Below are 20,000 nucleotides of genomic sequence, written 5' to 3' on the forward strand. Positions count from 1 at the left end.
AGTAATCTAGTGTAGTGACGTAGTCTAGTGGTCTGGTCTCATGACATAGTCTAATGATCTGCTCTGGCAACATCATCTAGTAATCTAGTGTAGTGAGGTAGTCTAGTGGTCTGGTCTCATGACATAGTCTAATGATCTGCTCTGGCAACACCATCAAGTAATCTAGTGTAGTGACGTAGTCTAGTGGTCTGGTCTCATGACATAGTCTAATGATCTGCTCTGGCAACACCATCAAGTAATCTAGTGTAGTGAGGTAGTCTAGTGGTCTGGTCTCATGACATAGTCTAATGATCTGCTCTGGCAACACCATCAAGTAATCTAGTGTAGTGACGTAGTCTAGTGGTCTGGTCTCATGACATAGTCTAATGATCTGCTCTGGCAACACCATCAAGTAATCTAGTGTAGTGACGTAGTCTAGTGGTCTGGTCTCATGACATAGTCTAATGATCTGCTCTGGCAACACCATCAAGTAATCTAGTGTAGAGACATAGTCTAGTGGTCTGGTCTCATGACATAGTCTAATGATCTGCTCTGGCAACACCATCAAGTAATCTAGTGTAGAGACATAGTCTAGTGGTCTGGTCTCATGACATAGTCTAATGATCTGCTCTGGCAACATCATCTAGTAATCTAGTGTAGTGACGTAGTCTAGTGGTCTGGTCTCATGACATAGTCTAATGATCTGCTCTGGCAACACCATCAAGTAATCTAGTGTAGTGACGTAGTCTAGTGGTCTGGTCTCATGACATAGTCTAATGATCTGCTCTGGCAACACCATCAAGTAATCTAGTGTAGAGACATAGTCTAGTGGTCTGGTCTCATGACATAGTCTAATGATCTGCTCTGGCAACACCATCAAGTAATCTAGTGTAGAGACATAGTCTAGTGGTCTGGTCTCATGACATAGTCTAATGATCTGCTCTGGCAACACCATCAAGTAATCTAGTGTAGAGACATAGTCTAGTGGTCTGGTCTCATGACATAGTCTAATGATCTGCTCTGGCAACACCATCAAGTAATCTAGTGTAGAGACATAGTCTAGTGGTCTGGTCTCATGACATAGTCTAATGATCTGCTCTGGCAACACCATCAAGTAATCTAGTGTAGTGACGTAGTCTAGTGGTCTGGTCTCATGACATAGTCTAATGATCTGCTCTGGCAACACCATCAAGTAATCTAGTGTAGTGACGTAGTCTAGTGGTCTGGTCTCATGACATAGTCTAATGATCTGCTCTGGCAACACCATCAAGTAATCTAGTGTAGAGACATAGTCTAGTGGTCTGGTCTCATGACATAGTCTAATGATCTGCTCTGGCAACACCATCAAGTAATCTAGTGTAGAGACATAGTCTAGTGGTCTGGTCTCATGACATAGTCTAATGATCTGCTCTGGCAACATCATCTAGTAATCTAGTGTAGTGACGTAGTCTAGTGGTCTGGTCTCATGACATAGTCTAATGATCTGCTCTGGCAACACCATCAAGTAATCTAGTGTAGAGACATAGTCTAGTGGTCTGGTCTCATGACATAGTCTAATGATCTGCTCTGGCAACACCATCAAGTAATCTAGTGTAGTGACGTAGTCTAGTGGTCTGGTCTCATGACATAGTCTAATGATCTGCTCTGGCAACACCATCAAGTAATCTAGTGTAGAGACATAGTCTAGTGCTGTAGTGTAGAGACAGTCTAGTGACGTAATCTAGTGTAGTGACATAGTCTAGTGCTCTAAACCAGTGGTTCTCAACCTTTTTTCAGTGATGTACCCCCCGTGAACATGTTTTTGATTCAAGTACCCGCTAATCACAGCAAAGCAATTTTGGTTGAAAAAAAGAGATAAAGAAGTAAAATACAGAACTATGTCATCAGTTTCTGATTTATTAAATTATATAACAGTGCAAAATATTGCTCATTTGTAGTGGTCTTTCTTCAACTATTTGGAAAAGAAGATATAAAATTATCTAAAAACTTGTTGAAAAATAAGTGATTCATCCATTCATTTTTTACCGCTTATTCCCTTCGGGGCCGTGCTGGAGGCTCTCTCAGCTACAATCGAGCGGAAGGCAGCGTACACCCTGGACAAGTCGCCACTTCATAGCAGGGCCACAAGTGATTCAATGATAAATGCAGATTTCTCCACATAGAAGTAATCATCAAGTTAAAGTGTCCTCTTTGGGGATTGTAATAGAGATCCATCTGGATTCATCAACTTACTTCTAAACATTTCTTCACAAAAATATAAATCTTTAACATCAATATTTATGGAACATGTCCACAGAAAATCTAGCTGTCAACACTGAATATTGCATTGTTGTATTTCTTTTCACACTTTATCAACTTACATTCATATTTTCTTGAAGTATTATTCAATAAATATATTTATAAAGGATTTTTGAATTGTTGCTATTTTTAGAATATTTTTAAAAAATCTCACGTACCCCTTGGCATACCTTCAAGTACACCCAGGGGTACACGTACCTCCATTTGAGAACCACTGCTCTAGTGATATGGTCTAGTGACATAGTCTAGTGATCTACAACCATGGGGTGAGTGTGAATGGCGCACATATTGCTTGTGCTACAACATGCTTGCATACATGAAATACAATTGTATAATCATTAGAGCATCCATCCATTTTCTACCGCTTGTCCCTCCCGAGGTTGTGGGGGTGGCTGGAGCCTATCCCAGCTGCACTTGTGCGGAAGGCGGGCTAGAACCTGGACAGCATTCCCACTCTGTGCTTCTTATATAGGAGCAGGCGGGCATGAGAAGTACTTCTTATATAGGAGCAGGCGGGCATGAGAAGTACTTCTTATATAGGAGCAGGCGGGCATGAGAAGTACTTCTTATATAGGAGCAGGCGGGCATGAGAAGTACTTCTTATATAGGAGAATGTGTCGGGGAGTTAGACTTAGACTTAGACAAATGTTATTGCTTCCCAATTGTTTCACACACACTCCAAAAAATGACTCATTTGATGAACTCAATTAAAATGAGGGCAGGATTTCCATCCAACAAATACATGTTGCCCCAACTCATTCTCACAACACAATAAAAATGAGTTAGTCCAACTAATTTTTAGCAAATAAGGCCAAAATTAAATTATTGCAAACACTAAGCGAAAATGATTTACATTTGTCAGACTCATTTTTAACAAATACAGCTAAAATGAAATGATTTAGGTTATTAAGCGAAATTGATTTATATGTGCCCAATTCAAAATTGTTTGGAAATGAAGCAAGCTAAAAATCCCCCTTGATCCCATAAAACACATCAGACAAAACCTGGTTGGTATTTTTAATGTAGAATAATCCTTAATTCAACAATCTTGAATATAACACCACAGGATGTCAAAGTGACTTGAAAACACAAACCAAAATGTTGAGTTTCGGTGAAAAAACCCCATCAAGAAGTCAATTTGACATAAAGACCAATGTCAGATTTGCGTAGCAACACAGACTAATAACTTAGTGTTATATTAACAAATATGTCAAATGGACTTGATAGAAAGCCCAGATATAAAACACCAAGAAACAGTTTTACCTTTTCTTAAATAACTCGAGGAAAACTTTACGAGAAACGGTTCTCCAAAATACCTTAAAGTGGTGTAAAATTAACACCCAGCGCCACAAAGGAAAGTGCAAAAACACATTTGAGTCCTGCACAAGTGTGCTAATGCAGCCATTAGCCCCAATGTACTAGAGTTAAAGAAAAGAAAACAACATGGATCAAAACAAAAATAAATAAGAAAAACTTAACATTCACAGATCAGGAATCTGATATTAATGGGAAGCTAGCAGCAAATATCATTTGAATGTAAGCAAGTATAAACAAAACATGAGAACAGTACTAGTTATTCAAAAAATACAAAATAAAATTCCAAAGTCTTGAATCGAACTTAATCCATTTATCCAGGGTCGAGTGATGAAACGGAGGAGAGAAATGGATGTGAGAAGTGTGCAGGATAGTCATACTCAGAGATAAAAGGGGGAGGTAAAGTTAGGTCCAATTCTCAAGTTCAAAATGTTGTAGGTCATAGATTGTCTTTAAATGGGGTGAAAATGAAGGCAAACAAATACAGCCAAAAATAAAGATCCGATGATGAACTTTGTCAAGAAGTGTTCACCTCTCACGTAAACAAGTTGATTTTCAGCTTCTGTATCTTTGTGTTCAGTTTGTGACCATCCAGGTTCATCAGGATCTTCTGGAAAACTCAAATGTGTACTTGAGGTTGTCTGGAACACTTAGATGAAGGGCATAGATGAGCCCCAAACATCATTATGATCTCCATGATGAGGGTGTCCATGTTGCTTAGGACTTTGATGCCTTCGATAACAATTCCAACATCCTCTGGCTGCCTATCGCCATCTCCATGGATGATGTTTAACCCCATGACTGTGAGGGCAATGTCCCTTTCTGCATCCTCAGTGGCGGAGGCCTGAACAACCACACAAAAACAGAACACTTGTGTTAAGTAACATCCTGAACACCGCTAGCAGAAAATGAGTTAGCTTTTTTTTTAAAGTCCTCATTGCTTGTCAAATCAATCATTTATGTATCACGAATTAAACGTGATTGGAAAGTTAACCGTATATATAAAATAATAATAATAATAATATAATGTTTGCAATTGGCCCGTAAATAACTTCAGCAAGCAGCCATGAACATAATGCAATTGCTGCAACAGCATCCTTCAGGCCAGTGGTCCCCAACCACCGTGGCCGCAGAAGAATTTTTTATTAAAAAAAAAAAAAAAGTTACATTTTTTAAAAATTAAATCAACATAAAAAACACAATATACACTTACAATTAGTCCACCAACCACAAAAACCTCCCTTTTTCATGACAAAAACCTCCCTTTTTCATGACAAAGACGAAAAAACAAAAACAAATGATTAAGCGTTGACCGGTCCGCGGATACAAAAAAGTTGGGGACCACTGCTTTAGGCAACCACATCCCGATAGAGATGGACCTGTGGGACAGAAATAGCTGTTTTACTCCACAGAGCCTCTGCCCGTTCGCCACTACCAGCTTAGTAGACTCTGACTCTGTCTTTTCTTGCACCTACCAGTGATTTCAAACAAACATTTTAAATTCAATGAGCCCCATTGTTTACAAAATGCCAGTTAGTCAAAGAGTTGTAGTGTGTTGAGCTCAAAGGACCGCAATATATGTAAATAAGAATGGGTAACACTATTTCATGCTACTGAGTAACAAAAACTATTAACTTACCAGATATTCATTGAACAAAGTGTCTGGATCTTCTTTGAGATAGACAACACGGCTTCTCAGGATGCACTCCCTCCTGATGTCAATGTTGTCACACTAAAGCAGGGGGGAAAAATCAAAACAGAATTTAGCTAAATATTGGTGCAACAGTGGAACAGGGAGGGGGGACAAGTTGATGAGACTGTGTAAAGAAAATTAGATAAACCAATACAGCTTCTGAAGACTAGAGCATAGCATCTTTGACACATTTCTGAGTAGGGCACACAACCATAAAGTAAGTATAAATATGAATATATATACATATACATATATATAAATATATATATTATATATGTAAATATACATATATATATATATAAATATAAAAATATACATATATATATATATATATATATATATATACATACGCCTAATTGATTAGATTTGCATAGGATAGTGGACAGCTCATCAGTTAGTGACTCTCGAAATTGTAGTGTATGATGCTGAAATACATCGTAAACTAAAGCTTTTTTGACAGGCCTAGATACTGTACTTAAAGGCCTACTGAAATGAGATGTTCTTATTTAAACGGGGATAGCAGGTCCAGTCTATGTGTCATACTTGATCATTTCACCATATTGCCATATTTTTGCTGAAAGGATTTAGTAGAGAACATCGAGGATAAAGTTTGCAACTTTAGGTCGTTAATAAAAAAGCCTTGCCTGTACCGGAAGTAGCAGACGATGTGCGCATGACATCACTGGTTGTAGGGCTCCTCACATCTGAACATTGTTTTCAATCATAGCCAGCAGCAGCTAGAGCTATTCAGACCGAGAGAGCGACAATTTCCCCATTAATTTGAGCGAGGATGAAAGATTCGTGGATGAGGAAATTTAGAGTGAAGGCCTAGAAAAAAAACAAAAAACGGCGAGGGCAGTTTACACATTTACTAAGATAATTCTGGGAAATCCCTTATCTGCCTATTGTGTTGCTAGTTTTTTAGTGAGTTAAATATTACCTTAAAGTCGGAGGGGTGTGGCCACGGGTGTTTAGATGCCAGAGTCTCTGAGAGAAGTCACGGCAGCTGCAGGAGGACGCTGGCTCCACTGATCTCCGGTAAGAGGCGACTTATTTCCACAATTTTCTCACCGAAAACTGCCGGTCGACATGTAGTCGGGATCCATGTTCACTTGAGCGCTCTGATCCTTAGTAAAGCTTCACCTGCGGGAATTTTAAACAAGGAAACACTGTGTGTTTGTGTGGCTAAAGGCTAAAAGCTTCCCATCTTCATCTTTCTACTTTGACTTCTCCAATATTAATTGAACAAATTGCAAAAGATTCAGCAACACAGATGTCCAGAATACTGTGTAATTGTGTGATGAAAAGAGATGACTTTTCGCCATAAATGGTGCAGGGCTAATATGTCCCCTCCAACCAATAACATCACAAACACGCGTCATCATCCCGCGACGTTTTCAACAGGAAACTCCATGGGAAATTTAAAATTGTAATTTAGTAAACTAAAGCGGCCGTATTGTCATGTGTTGCAATGTTAATATTTCATCATTGATATATAAACTATCAGACTGTGTGGTCGCTAGTAGTGGCTTTCAGTAGGACTTTAACATGTAGTGAAATTCAGAAAGAACGTCATCAATAACTGACTTTAGAATATGAACAATATTTTCTAACTTCAATAAAATGCAAGCAATTCCCTGTTTAATCGATATTTGCAGGTTCAATTATGTTGCATCATCACAACTACATGTAAGTGTTTCAAATTCCTGATCTGTATCGACAGACTCTATTGGCCCAGCTTCAGATTTGTCTGACTCCTGCACCGGACCTCTTGTGCTGACAACATTAGCTTTAAAATGTATCGATGAATGTTGCTTGTGTTTCCTATTGTTGTGTGTGTTAAACGTAGCGTATATATTTGTTTTAAATCAGCAACCCAAAAACATACATGAAACCGTTTCATTACGCCTGAGATGTTGATTTATGTGTTGAAAATAATCCATTTGTGTTGTTAGGTCTTTGCATGTGCACACATGGCACTTGAATGTAACTACTTCTGCTGGTTTGGGAGTTTGAGGTTTACCATGAACTTTGTATGTATGATTTAGTAACTTACTCCATGGGCAATCTGTATATGGACATGGATAGTGATGACTGCCCCTTAAAGGCCTACTGAAATGAGATGTTCTTATTCAAACCGGGATAGCAGGTCCATTCTATGTGTCATACTTGATCATTTCGCGATATTGCCATATTTTTGCTGGAAGGATTTAGTAGAGAACATCGAGTATAAAGTTCGCAACTTTTGGTCGCTAATAAAAAAGCCTTGCCTGTACCGGAAGTAGCAGACGATGTGCGCGTGACGTCACGGGTTGTGGAGCTCCTCACATCTGAACATTGTTTACAATCATCGCCTCCAGCAGCGAGAGCTATTCGGACCGAGAAAGCGACAATTTCCCCATTGATTTGAGCGAGGAAGAAAGATTATTGGATGAGGAAAGTTAGAGTGAAGCACAAAAAAAAAAGCGACAGCTCCAGGCGGCGACAGTGGGAGCGTTTTAGATGTAATTAGACACATTTACTGGAAAATCCCTTATCTGCTTATTGTGTTAATAGTGTTTTAGTGAGATTATAAAGGCATACCTGAAAGTCTGTTGGCTGCGGTGAATGCCAGTGTTTCTGAGAGAAGCCGAGGACCCAAGATCACAGCTGCCTTTTTGAATTGCAGGGGGAGGTCGCACAATCCACTGAAGTCTCCGGTAAGAGCCGACTTAATACCACAATTTTCCCATCCAAAAACTTGCTGGTTGACGTAGAGAAACATGTTTGCTTGACCGCTCTGTGTTAAAGCTTCACAAAAAACAAAGAAACACCGGCTGTGTTCCGGTTGCTAAAGGCAGCTGCAATACACCACTTTCCACCAACAGCATTCTTCTTTGACGTCTCCATTATTTATTGAACAAATTGCAAAAGATTCAGCAACACAGATGTCCAAAATACTGTGTAATTATGTGATGAAAACAGACGACTTTTAGCCGTCAGTGGTGCTGGGCTGAAATGTCCGCTCCAACCAATAACGTCACAAGCACGCCTCATCATAAGCGTCATCATTCCGCGACGTTTTCAACAGGAAACTTTGCGGGAAAATTTAAATTGCAATTTCTTAAACTAAAGCGGGGCTTCACGGTGGTAGAGGGGTTAGTGCGTCTGCCTCACAATACGAAGGTCCTGCAGTCCTGGGTTCAAATCCAGACTCGGGATCTTTCTGTGTGGAGTTTGCATGTTCTCCCCGTGAATGCGTGGGTTCCCTCCGGGTACTCCGGCTTCCTCCCACTTCCAAAGACATGCACCTGGGGATAGGCCCCTCCCACCTCCAAAGACATGCACCTGGGGATAGGCCCCTCCCAGCTCCAAAGACATGCACCTGGGGATAGGCCCCTCCCACCTCCAAAGACATGCACCTGGGGATAGGTTGATTGGCAACACTAAATGGTCCCTAGTGTGTGAATGTTGTCCGTCTATCTGTGTTGGCCCTGCGATGAGGTGGCGACTTGTCCAGGGTGTACCCCGCCTTCCGCCCGATTGTAGCTGAGATAGGCGCCAGCGCCCCCCGCAACCCCAAAGGGGGGAATAAGCGGTAGAAAATGGATGGATGGATGGATGGATAAACTAAAGCGGCCGTATTGGCATGTGTTGCAATGTTAATATTTCATCATTGATATATAAACTATCAGACTGTGTGGTGGGTAGTAGTGGCTCTCAGTGGGCCTTTAAATGCCCATGAGTCTGCCTAAAATGCTGCAACAACACATACTTGCTAGCTAGTTCTAAACTGCATTCTTTACACATTCATAATCCTGAAATAGAGAATAAAGAGAATTAGCATGTATGATATCAAAAGGATGACAATGATAGAGATGAGCTTGTACCAACATTAAACACATCACCTATTACTTACAATCACAAGCAGCTTGTACCAGCATTAAACACATCAACTATTACTTACAACCACAAGCAGCTTGTACCAGCATTAAACACATCACCTATTACTTACAATCACAAGCAGCTTGTACCAGCATTAAACACATCACCTATTACTTACAACCACAAGCAGCTTGTACCAGCATTAAACACATCAACTATTACTTACAACCACAAGCAGCTTGTACCAGCATTAAACACATCACCTATTACTTACAATCACAAGCAGCTTGTACCAACATTAAACACATCAACTATTACTTACAACCACAAGCAGCTTGTACCAACATTAAACACATCACCTATTACTTACAATCACAAGCAGCTTGTACCAACATTAAACACATCAACTATTACTTACAACCACAAGCAGCTTGTACCAACATTAAACACATCACCTATTACTTACAACCACAAGCAGCTTGTACCAACATTAAACACATCAACTATTACTTACAATCACAAGCAGCTTGTACCAGCATTAAACACATCAACTATTACTTACAATCACAAGCAGCTTGTACCAGCATTAAACACATCAACTATTACTTACAACCACAAGCAGCTTGTACCAGCATTAAACACATCAACTATTACTTACAACCACAAGCAGCTTGTACCAGCATTAAACACATCAACTATTACTTACAATCACAAGCAGCTTGTACCAGCATTAAACACATCACCTATTACTTACAATCACAAGCAGCTTGTACCAACATTAAACACATCACCTATTACTTACAATCACAAGCAGCTTGTACCAGCATTAAACACATCACCTATTACTTACAACCACAAGCAGCTTGTACCAGCATTAAACACATCACCTATTACTTACAACCACAAGCAGCTTGTACCAACATTAAACACATCAACTATTACTTACAACCACAAGCAGCTTGTACCAACATTAAACACATCACCTATTACTTACAACCACAAGCAGCTTGTACCAACATTAAACACATCACCTATTACTTACAATCACAAGCAGCTTGTACCAACATTAAACACATCAACTATTACTTACAACCACAAGCAGCTTGTACCAACATTAAACACATCACCTATTACTTACAACCACAAGCAGCTTGTACCAACATTAAACACATCAACTATTACTTACAATCACAAGCAGCTTGTACCAGCATTAAACACATCAACTATTACTTACAACCACAAGCAGCTTGTACCAGCATTAAACACATCAACTATTACTTACAACCACAAGCAGCTTGTACCAGCATTAAACACATCAACTATTACTTACAATCACAAGCAGCTTGTACCAGCATTAAACACATCACCTATTACTTACAATCACAAGCAGCTTGTACCAACATTAAACACATCACCTATTACTTACAACCACAAGCAGCTTGTACCAACATTAAACACATCACCTATTACTTACAATCACAAGCAGCTTGTACCAGCATTAAACACATCACCTATTACTTACAATCACAAGCAGCTTGTACCAGCATTAAACACATCACCTATTACTGACAATCACAAGCAGCTTGTACCAGCATTAAACACATCAACTATTACTGACAATCACAAGCAGCTTGTACCAGCATTAAACACATCACCTATTACTTACAATCACAAGCAGCTTGTACCAGCATTAAACACATCACCTATTACTTACAATCACAAGCAGCTTGTACCAGCATTAAACACATCAACTATTACTTACAACCACAAGCAGCTTGTACCCACATTAAACACATCACCTATTACTTACAACCACAAGCAGCTTGTACCAACATTAAACACATCACCTATTACTTACAATCACAAGCAGCTTGTACCAGCATTAAACACATCACCTATTACTTACAATCACAAGCAGCTTGTACCAGCATTAAACACATCACCTATTACTGACAATCACAAGCAGCTTGTACCAGCATTAAACACATCACCTATTACTTACAACCACAAGCAGCTTGTACCAGCATTAAACACATCACCTATTACTTACAATCACAAGCAGCTTGTACCAGCATTAAACACATCACCTATTACTTACAATCACAAGCAGCTTGTACCAGCATTAAACACATCACCTATTACTTACAATCACAAGCAGCTTGTACCAGCATTAAACACATCACCTATTACTGACAATCACAAGCAGCTTGTACCAGCATTAAACACATCACCTATTACTTACAATCACAAGCAGCTTGTACCAACATTAAACACATCACCTATTACTTACAATCACAAGCAGCTTGTACCAGCATTAAACACATCACCTATTACTTACAATCACAAGCAACTTGTACCAACATTAAACACATCACCTATTACTTACAACCACAAGCAGCTTGTACCAGCATTAAACACATCACCTATTACTGACAATCACAAGCAGCTTGTACCAGCATTAAACACATCACCTATTACTTACAATCACAAGCAGCTTGTACCAACATTAAACACATCACCTATTACTTACAACCACAAGCAGCTTGCTAACACTTAACAGTAGGAGGCTGACACACCAAGCTTGGAAAAAATGATCAATCTGCAAAAGATGATATCCTATTGAGTTGTGAGTGCAAGTACCAGAATACCCAGAAATGCAGACAAGGTGAAATTGAATAAAAGCTCTGACCAATAAAACAAGATAACATTTGAACATTTAGAATAGACTACCAATTATTTGACAAACAAATACGTTTTAATAATTAAGTTAAAGACATGAAATTATTTCAAATTTGGCCATTTTATTCAAATATGAAAACACACAGGAACAATATTAACCTTCCTGTATGTACTCACTGTAAGACTGAAACCACGCGTCGACGTCATCGATGACGTAAATACGCCGACCCCGTTTTTGTGCGTGGACGCGTTGTATATTTACGTCACACTACCGTCATGGCGGAGCGCAAAGCAGGCGATGCGAGCGGTGCAAGCAAGGGGGAAAATGTACGCCAAAGTGGTGAAAAGTGTGGGAGTATTTCAAAAAAGGGCCTAATAATGTTGTTGTGTGTACATAATAATGTTGTTGTGTGCACATAATAATGTTGTTGTGTGCACATAATAATGTTGTTGTGTGCACATAATAATGTTGTTGCGTGCACATAATAATGTTGTTGTGTGCACATAATAATGTTGTTGTGTGCACATAATAATGTTGTTGTGTGCACATAATAATGTTGTTGTGTGCACATAATAATGTTGTTGTGTGCACATAATAATGTTGTTGTGTGCACATAATAATGTTGTTGTGTGCACATAATAATGTTGTTGTGTGCACATAATAATGTTGTTGCGTGCACATAATAATGTTGTTGTGTGTACATAATAATGTTGTTGTGTGCACATAATAATGTTGTTGTGTGCACATAATAATGTTGTTGTGTGCACATAATAATGTTGTTGTGTGCACATAATAATGTTGTTGCGTGCACATAATAATGTTGTTGTGTGCACATAATAATGTTGTTGTGTGCACATAATAATGTTGTTGTGTGCACATAATAATGTTGTTGTGTGCACATAATAATGTTGTTGTGTGCACATAATAATGTTGTTGTGTGCACATAATAATGTTGTTGTGTGCACATAATAATGTTGTTGTGTGTACATAATAATGTTGTTGTGTGCACATAATAATGTTGTTGCGTGCACATAATAATGTTGTTGCGTGCACATAATAATGTTGTTGCGTGCACATAATAATGTTGTTGCGTGCACATAATAATGTTGTTGTGTGCACATAATAATGTTGTTGTGTGCACATAATAATGTTGTTGTGTGCACATAATAATGTTGTTGTGTGCACATAATAATGTTGTGTGCACATAATAATGTTGTTGTGTGCACATAATAATGTTGTTGTGTGCACATAATAATGTTGTTGTGTGCACATAATAATGTTGTTGTGTGCACATAATAATGTTGTTGTGTGCACATAATAATGTTGTTGTGTGCACATAATAATGTTGTTGTGTGTACATAATAATGTTGTTGTGTGCACATAATAATGTTGTTGCGTGCACATAATAATGTTGTTGCGTGCACATAATAATGTTGTTGCGTGCACATAATAATGTTGTTGCGTGCACATAATAATGTTGTTGTGTGCACATAATAATGTTGTTGTGTGCACATAATAATGTTGTTGTGTGCACATAATAATGTTGTTGCGTGCACATAATAATGTTGTTGTGTGCACATAATAATGTTGTTGTGTGCACATAATAATGTTGTTGTGTGCACATAATAATGTTGTTGTGTGCACATAATAATGTTGTTGTGTGTACATAATAATGTTGTTGTGTGCACATAATAATGTTGTTGTGTGTACATAATAATGTTGTTGTGTGCACATAATAATGTTGTTGTGTGCACATAATAATGTTGTTGTGTGCACATAATAATGTTGTTGTGTGCACATAATAATGTTGTTGTGTGCACATAATGTTGTTGTGTGCACATAATAATGTTGTTGTGTGCACATAATAATGTTGTTGTGTGCACATAATAATGTTGTGTGCACATAATAATGTTGTTGTGTGCACATAATGTTGTTGTGTGCACATAATAATGTTGTTGTGTGCACATAATAATGTTGTTGTGTGCACATAATAATGTTGTTGTGTGCACATAATAATGTTGTTGCGTGCACATAATAATGTTGTTGCGTGCACATAATAATGTTGTTGCGTGCACATAATAATGTTGTTGTGTGCACATAATAATGTTGTTGTGTGCACATAATAATGTTGTTGTGTGCACATAATAATGTTGTTGCGTGCACATAATAATGTTGTTGCGTGCACATAATAATGTTGTTGTGTGCACATAATAATGTTGTTGTGTGCACATAATAATGTTGTTGTGTGCACATAATAATGTTGTTGTGTGCACATAATAATGTTGTTGTGTGCACATAATAATGTTGTTGCGTGCACATAATAATGTTGTTGCGTGCACATAATAATGTTGTTGCGTGCACATAATAATGTTGTTGTGTGCACATAATAATGTTGTTGCGTGCACATAATAATGTTGTTGCGTGCACATAATAATGTTGTTGTGTGCACATAATAATGTTGTTGTGTGCACATAATAATGTTGTTGCGTGCACATAATAATGTTGTTGCGTGCACATAATAATGTTGTTGTGTGCACATAATAATGTTGTTGTGTGCACATAATAATGTTGTTGTGTGCACATAATAATGTTGTTGTGTGCACATAATAATGTTGTTGTGTGCACATAATAATGTTGTTGTGTGCACATAATAATGTTGTTGTGTGCACATAATTGCTTCCCGGTTTTTGCTGATGCGGTGCATTCTCGCCAGAAGACGTTATGCTAATGAGTAATGCCCGCGAAGATGATATATGTGCATGCTCCGAGTTCTGAACTCATTTATTTTGCGTTGATCAACATCAATCAATCCCATTGGATCAATTATGAGAAATGTTATGTTTCACTGACTAAATATATATGTGTATATTTGAAAACTAGATGAGATAGGCGCCAGCGCCCCCCGCAACCCCAAAAGGGAATAAGCGGTAGAAAATGGATGGATGGATGGATGAAAACTAGATCTTTTTGAATAAATTCAACAATACTTAAATGTGTCTCATCTAAGAAGGGCTTGAATCATTTTTTGGAGTGCAGTAGCTCAGGTACAAAGGTTAATGCAGGTAAAAAGTAGAGTAAAAATGTACCATAGTATAACATATATGTAATATTATATATAGATAGATAGATAGATAGTACTTTATTGATTCCTTCAGGAAAATTAAAATTCCAGCAGCAGTTTACAGAGTTGAGATCAATTTAAAAAAAAGTAGAAAAGTAAATAATGGGGGTTTAAAAGGAAACAAAATAGAGAAATATTACAAAAAGAATAAAAACAATGGGAATAACAATATAACAGTAAAATAAGAATATAACAAGACAAAGTAGACAGTAGTGACCATGTTATGAAAACCTATTGCACTGTTAATGTTTTGCATCCCCTGTCATCCTAGTACCCCCCCCCCCCGTCCCAGAGAGGAGTTATACAGTCTAATGGCGTGTGGGACAAAGGAGTATGATGCATGTAATATTAGATATGTAATGATATATATGATATATGTAATATGACATATGTAATGATATATATGATATATGTAATATGATGTGTAAAGAGTCCACAAGTCCTAGGTTGGTGTGTAGCAAGAATGAAATATGATGAAGTGTATTTGAGTTAGCGTGACAAAGTGAATGAGAAGTTGTGATGTCATGAAGTTGAAGTAACAGTGAGGAAGAGTGAAGTCCTTGATGTTCCTCAGCTGGCGGGCATGCAGAGCTGGATGCACCTGAGGAAGGAGATCCTCTTCCTGACCCACAACGCCACGTCCTCGCCCAGCGCCATGTACCAGGCTGTGTCACGCATCCTGTGTGGACACCCGGAAGGCGGGGGCCTCCAGATCAAGTCCCTGAACTGGTACGAGGACAGCAACTACAAGGCTCTCTTCGGGAGTCACAACAGCAGCGAGGACGAGCCCGCCGCTCTCTACGACAACTCTTCTAGTGAGTGCACGCCATCTGTCCATCTGTACACTTCCTGCAGCATCACACACCACTACACACACCTCTACAGCATCACACACCACTACACACACCTCTACAGCATCACACACCACTACACACACCTCTACAGCATCACACACCACTACACACACCTCTACAGCATCACACACCACTACACACACCACTACACACACCTCTACAGCATCACACACCACTACACACACCACTACACACACCTCTACAGCATCACACACTACTACACACACCTCTACAGCATCACACACCACTACACACACCTCTACAGCATCACACACCACTACACACACCTCTACAGCATCACACACCACAACACACACCACTACACACACCTCTACAGCATCACACACCACTACACACACCTCTACAGCATCACACACCACTACACACACCTCTACAGCATCACACACCACTACACACACCTCTACAGCATCACACACCACTACACACACCTCTACAGCATCACACACCACTACACACACTTCCTACAGCATCACACACCACTACACACACCTCTACAGCATCACACACCACTACACACACCTCTACAGCATCACACACCACTACACACACCTCTACAGCATCACACACCACTACACACACCTCTACAGCATCACACACCACTACACACACCTCTACAGCATCACACACCTCTACACACACCTCTACAGCATCACACACCACTACACACACCTCTACAATATCACGCACCACTACACACACCTCTACAGCATCACACACCACTACACACACCTGTACAGCATCACACACCACTACACACACCTCTACAGCATCACACACCACTACATACACCTCTACAGCATCACACACCACTACACACACCTCTACAGCATCACACACCACTACACACACCTCTACAGCATCACACACCACTACACACACCTCTACAGCATCACACACCACTACACACACCTCTACAGCATCACACACCACTACACACACCTCTACAGCATCACACACCACTACACACACTTCTACAGCATCACACACCACTACACACACCTCTACAGCATCACACACCACTACACACACCTCTACAGCATCACACACCACTACACACACCTCTACAGCATCACACACCACTACACACACCTCTACAGCATCACACACCACTACACACACCTCTACAGCATCACACACCACTACACACACCTCTACAGCATCACACACCACTACACACACCTCTACAGCATCACACACCACTACACACACCTCTACAGCATCACACACCACTACACACACCTCTACAGCATCACGCACCACTACACACACCTCTACAGCATCACGCACCACTACACACACCTCTACAGCATCACGCACCACTACACACACCTCTACAATATCACGCACCACTACACACACCTGTACAGCATCACGCACCACTACACACACCTCTACAGCATCACACACCACTACACACACCTCTACAGCATCACACACCACTACACACACCTCTACAGCATCACACACCACTACACACACCTCTACAGCATCACACACCACTACACACACCTCTACAGCATCACACACCACTACACACACCTCTACAGCATCACACACCACTACACACACCTCTACAGCATCACACACCACTACACACACCTCTACAGCATCACACACCACTACACACACCTCTACAGCATCACACACCACTACACACACCTCTACAGCATCACACACCACTACACACACCTGTACAGCATCACACACCACTACACACACCTCTACAGCATCACACACCACTACACACACCTCTACAGCATCACACACCACTACACACACCTCTACAGCATCACACACCACTACACACACCTCTACAGCATCACACACCACTACACACACCTCTACAGCATCACACACCACTACACACACTTCCTACAGCATCACACACCACTACACACACCTCTACAGCATCACACACCACTACACACACCTCTACAGCATCACACACCACTACACACACCTCTACAGCATCACACACCACTACACACACCTCTACAGCATCACACACCACTACACACACCTCTACAGCATCACACACCTCTACACACACCTCTACAGCATCACACACCACTACACACACCTCTACAGCATCACGCACCACTACACACACCTGTACAGCATCACGCACCACTACACACACCTCTACAGCATCACGCACCACTACACACACCTCTACAGCATCACACACCACTACACACACCTCTACAGCATCACACACCACTACACACACCTCTACAGCATCACACACCACTACACACACCTCTACAGCATCACACACCACTACACACACCTCTACAGCATCACACACCACTACACACACCTGTACAGCATCACACACCACTACACACACCTGTACAGCATCACACACCACTACACACACGTATGATAACAATAACACCACATTAATAATAACAATAACATCCATCCATCCATTTCTACCGCTTATAACATTACATGAATAATAACAATAACACCACAATAATAATAGCAATAACACCACATTACTAATAACAATAACATTACATTAATAATAACTACCACCACATTAATAATAACATCACATTAATAATAACATTACAATAATAATAACAATAACACCACATTAATAATAACATTACATTAATATTAACACTAAAACCACATTAACAATAACATTACATTAATAATTACAATAAGACAACATTGATAATAACAATGACACCACATTAATAATAACATCACATTAATAATAACAATGACACCACATTAAAATAACATTACACTAATAATAACACCAAATTAATAACAATAACACCACATTAATAATATTACATTAATACTAACACCACATTAATAACAATAACAGCACATTAATAATAACAATTACATTACATTAATAATAACCATAATACTACATTAATAATAACAATAAAATTGCATTGATAATACCAATAACATTACATTATTAATAATAACATTGCATTGATAATAACAATAACATTACATTATTAATAAGAATAACAGCACATTGATAATAACAATAACAGCACATTCACCCTTTTGGCCCTATGGGCGGGCACAGTGTTCATTTTGTTGACTAATCATTTTTCTCTGAGTTATTGGCAATGCCTTTTTGCCCCATAATGAAAATAGGACAATAACTGACAAAATAAATGATCTCATGAATCTACACATTGTACTGTACTTCATGTACTGTACTTCATGTACTGTACTTCATGTACTTCATGTACTGTACTTCATGTACTTCATGTACTGTACTTCATGTACTTCATGTACTGTACTTCATGTACTGTACTTCATGTACTTCATGTACTGTATTTCATGTACTGTACTTCATGTACTGTACTTCATGTACTTCATGTACTGTACTTCATGTACTTCATGTACTGTATTTCATGTACTGTACTTCATGTACTGTACTTGATGTACTTCATGTACTGTATTTCATGTGATCAAAGGGCACTCATGTGTTGATGTTATAATTTGTACCAGGATCAAATTTTTTTGTTATTGTATTGTTTTTATTCCAGGCACTGGACTTCATAGTAGGTCATTTGCTTCAAACTCTAAACTCTTCTTTACTAGGCACACATTTTCAAACACTTAATAATAATAATAATAATAATGCATTACGTTCATATCGCGCTTTTCTATTGTTGTATACTCAAAGCACTCACAGAGAAGTGGGAACCCATCATTCATTCACACCTGGTGGTGGTAAGCTACATCTGCCCTGGGGTAGACTGACGACCTGACTTCCCTCCTATTGGTTGAGAGCAGGAAACACTTCCCTCTTAATGGCTGAGAACAGGAAACACTTCCCTCCTAATGGCTGAGAACAGGAAACACTTCCCTCCTATTGGCTGAGAGCAGGAAACACTTCCCTCCTATTGGTTGAGAGCAGGAAACACTTCCCTCTTAATGGCTGAGAACAGGAAACACTTCCCTCCTATTGGCTGAGAGCAGGAAACACTTCCCTCCTATTGGTTGAGAGCAGGAAACACTTCCCTCTTAATGGCTGAGAACAGGAAACACTTCCCTCCTAATGGCTGTGAACAGGAAACACTTCCCTCCTATTGGCTGAGAGCAGGAAACACTTCCCTCCTATTGGCTGAGAGCAGGAAACACTTCCCTCCTATTGGCTGAGAGCAGGAAACACTTCCCTCCTATTGGTTG

At 39.5% G+C, this 20,000-nt stretch overlaps 1 protein-coding gene across 1 annotated transcript in view; it reads left to right on the forward strand.

Moving 5' to 3' along the window:
* Positions 1 to 20,000, forward strand: part of LOC133546131 (phospholipid-transporting ATPase ABCA1-like) — a 106,671-nt gene that overhangs the window by 34,035 nt on the left and 52,636 nt on the right. The window contains exon 9 of the mRNA XM_061891981.1: positions 15,524 to 15,764. Coding sequence (XP_061747965.1) covers positions 15,524 to 15,764 — 241 coding nt within the window. The remainder of the gene's footprint in view (positions 1 to 15,523; positions 15,765 to 20,000) is intronic.

This window comes from Nerophis ophidion, linkage group LG29, assembly GCF_033978795.1.
Source record: "Nerophis ophidion isolate RoL-2023_Sa linkage group LG29, RoL_Noph_v1.0, whole genome shotgun sequence".
NCBI lineage: Eukaryota > Metazoa > Chordata > Actinopteri > Syngnathiformes > Syngnathidae > Nerophis > Nerophis ophidion.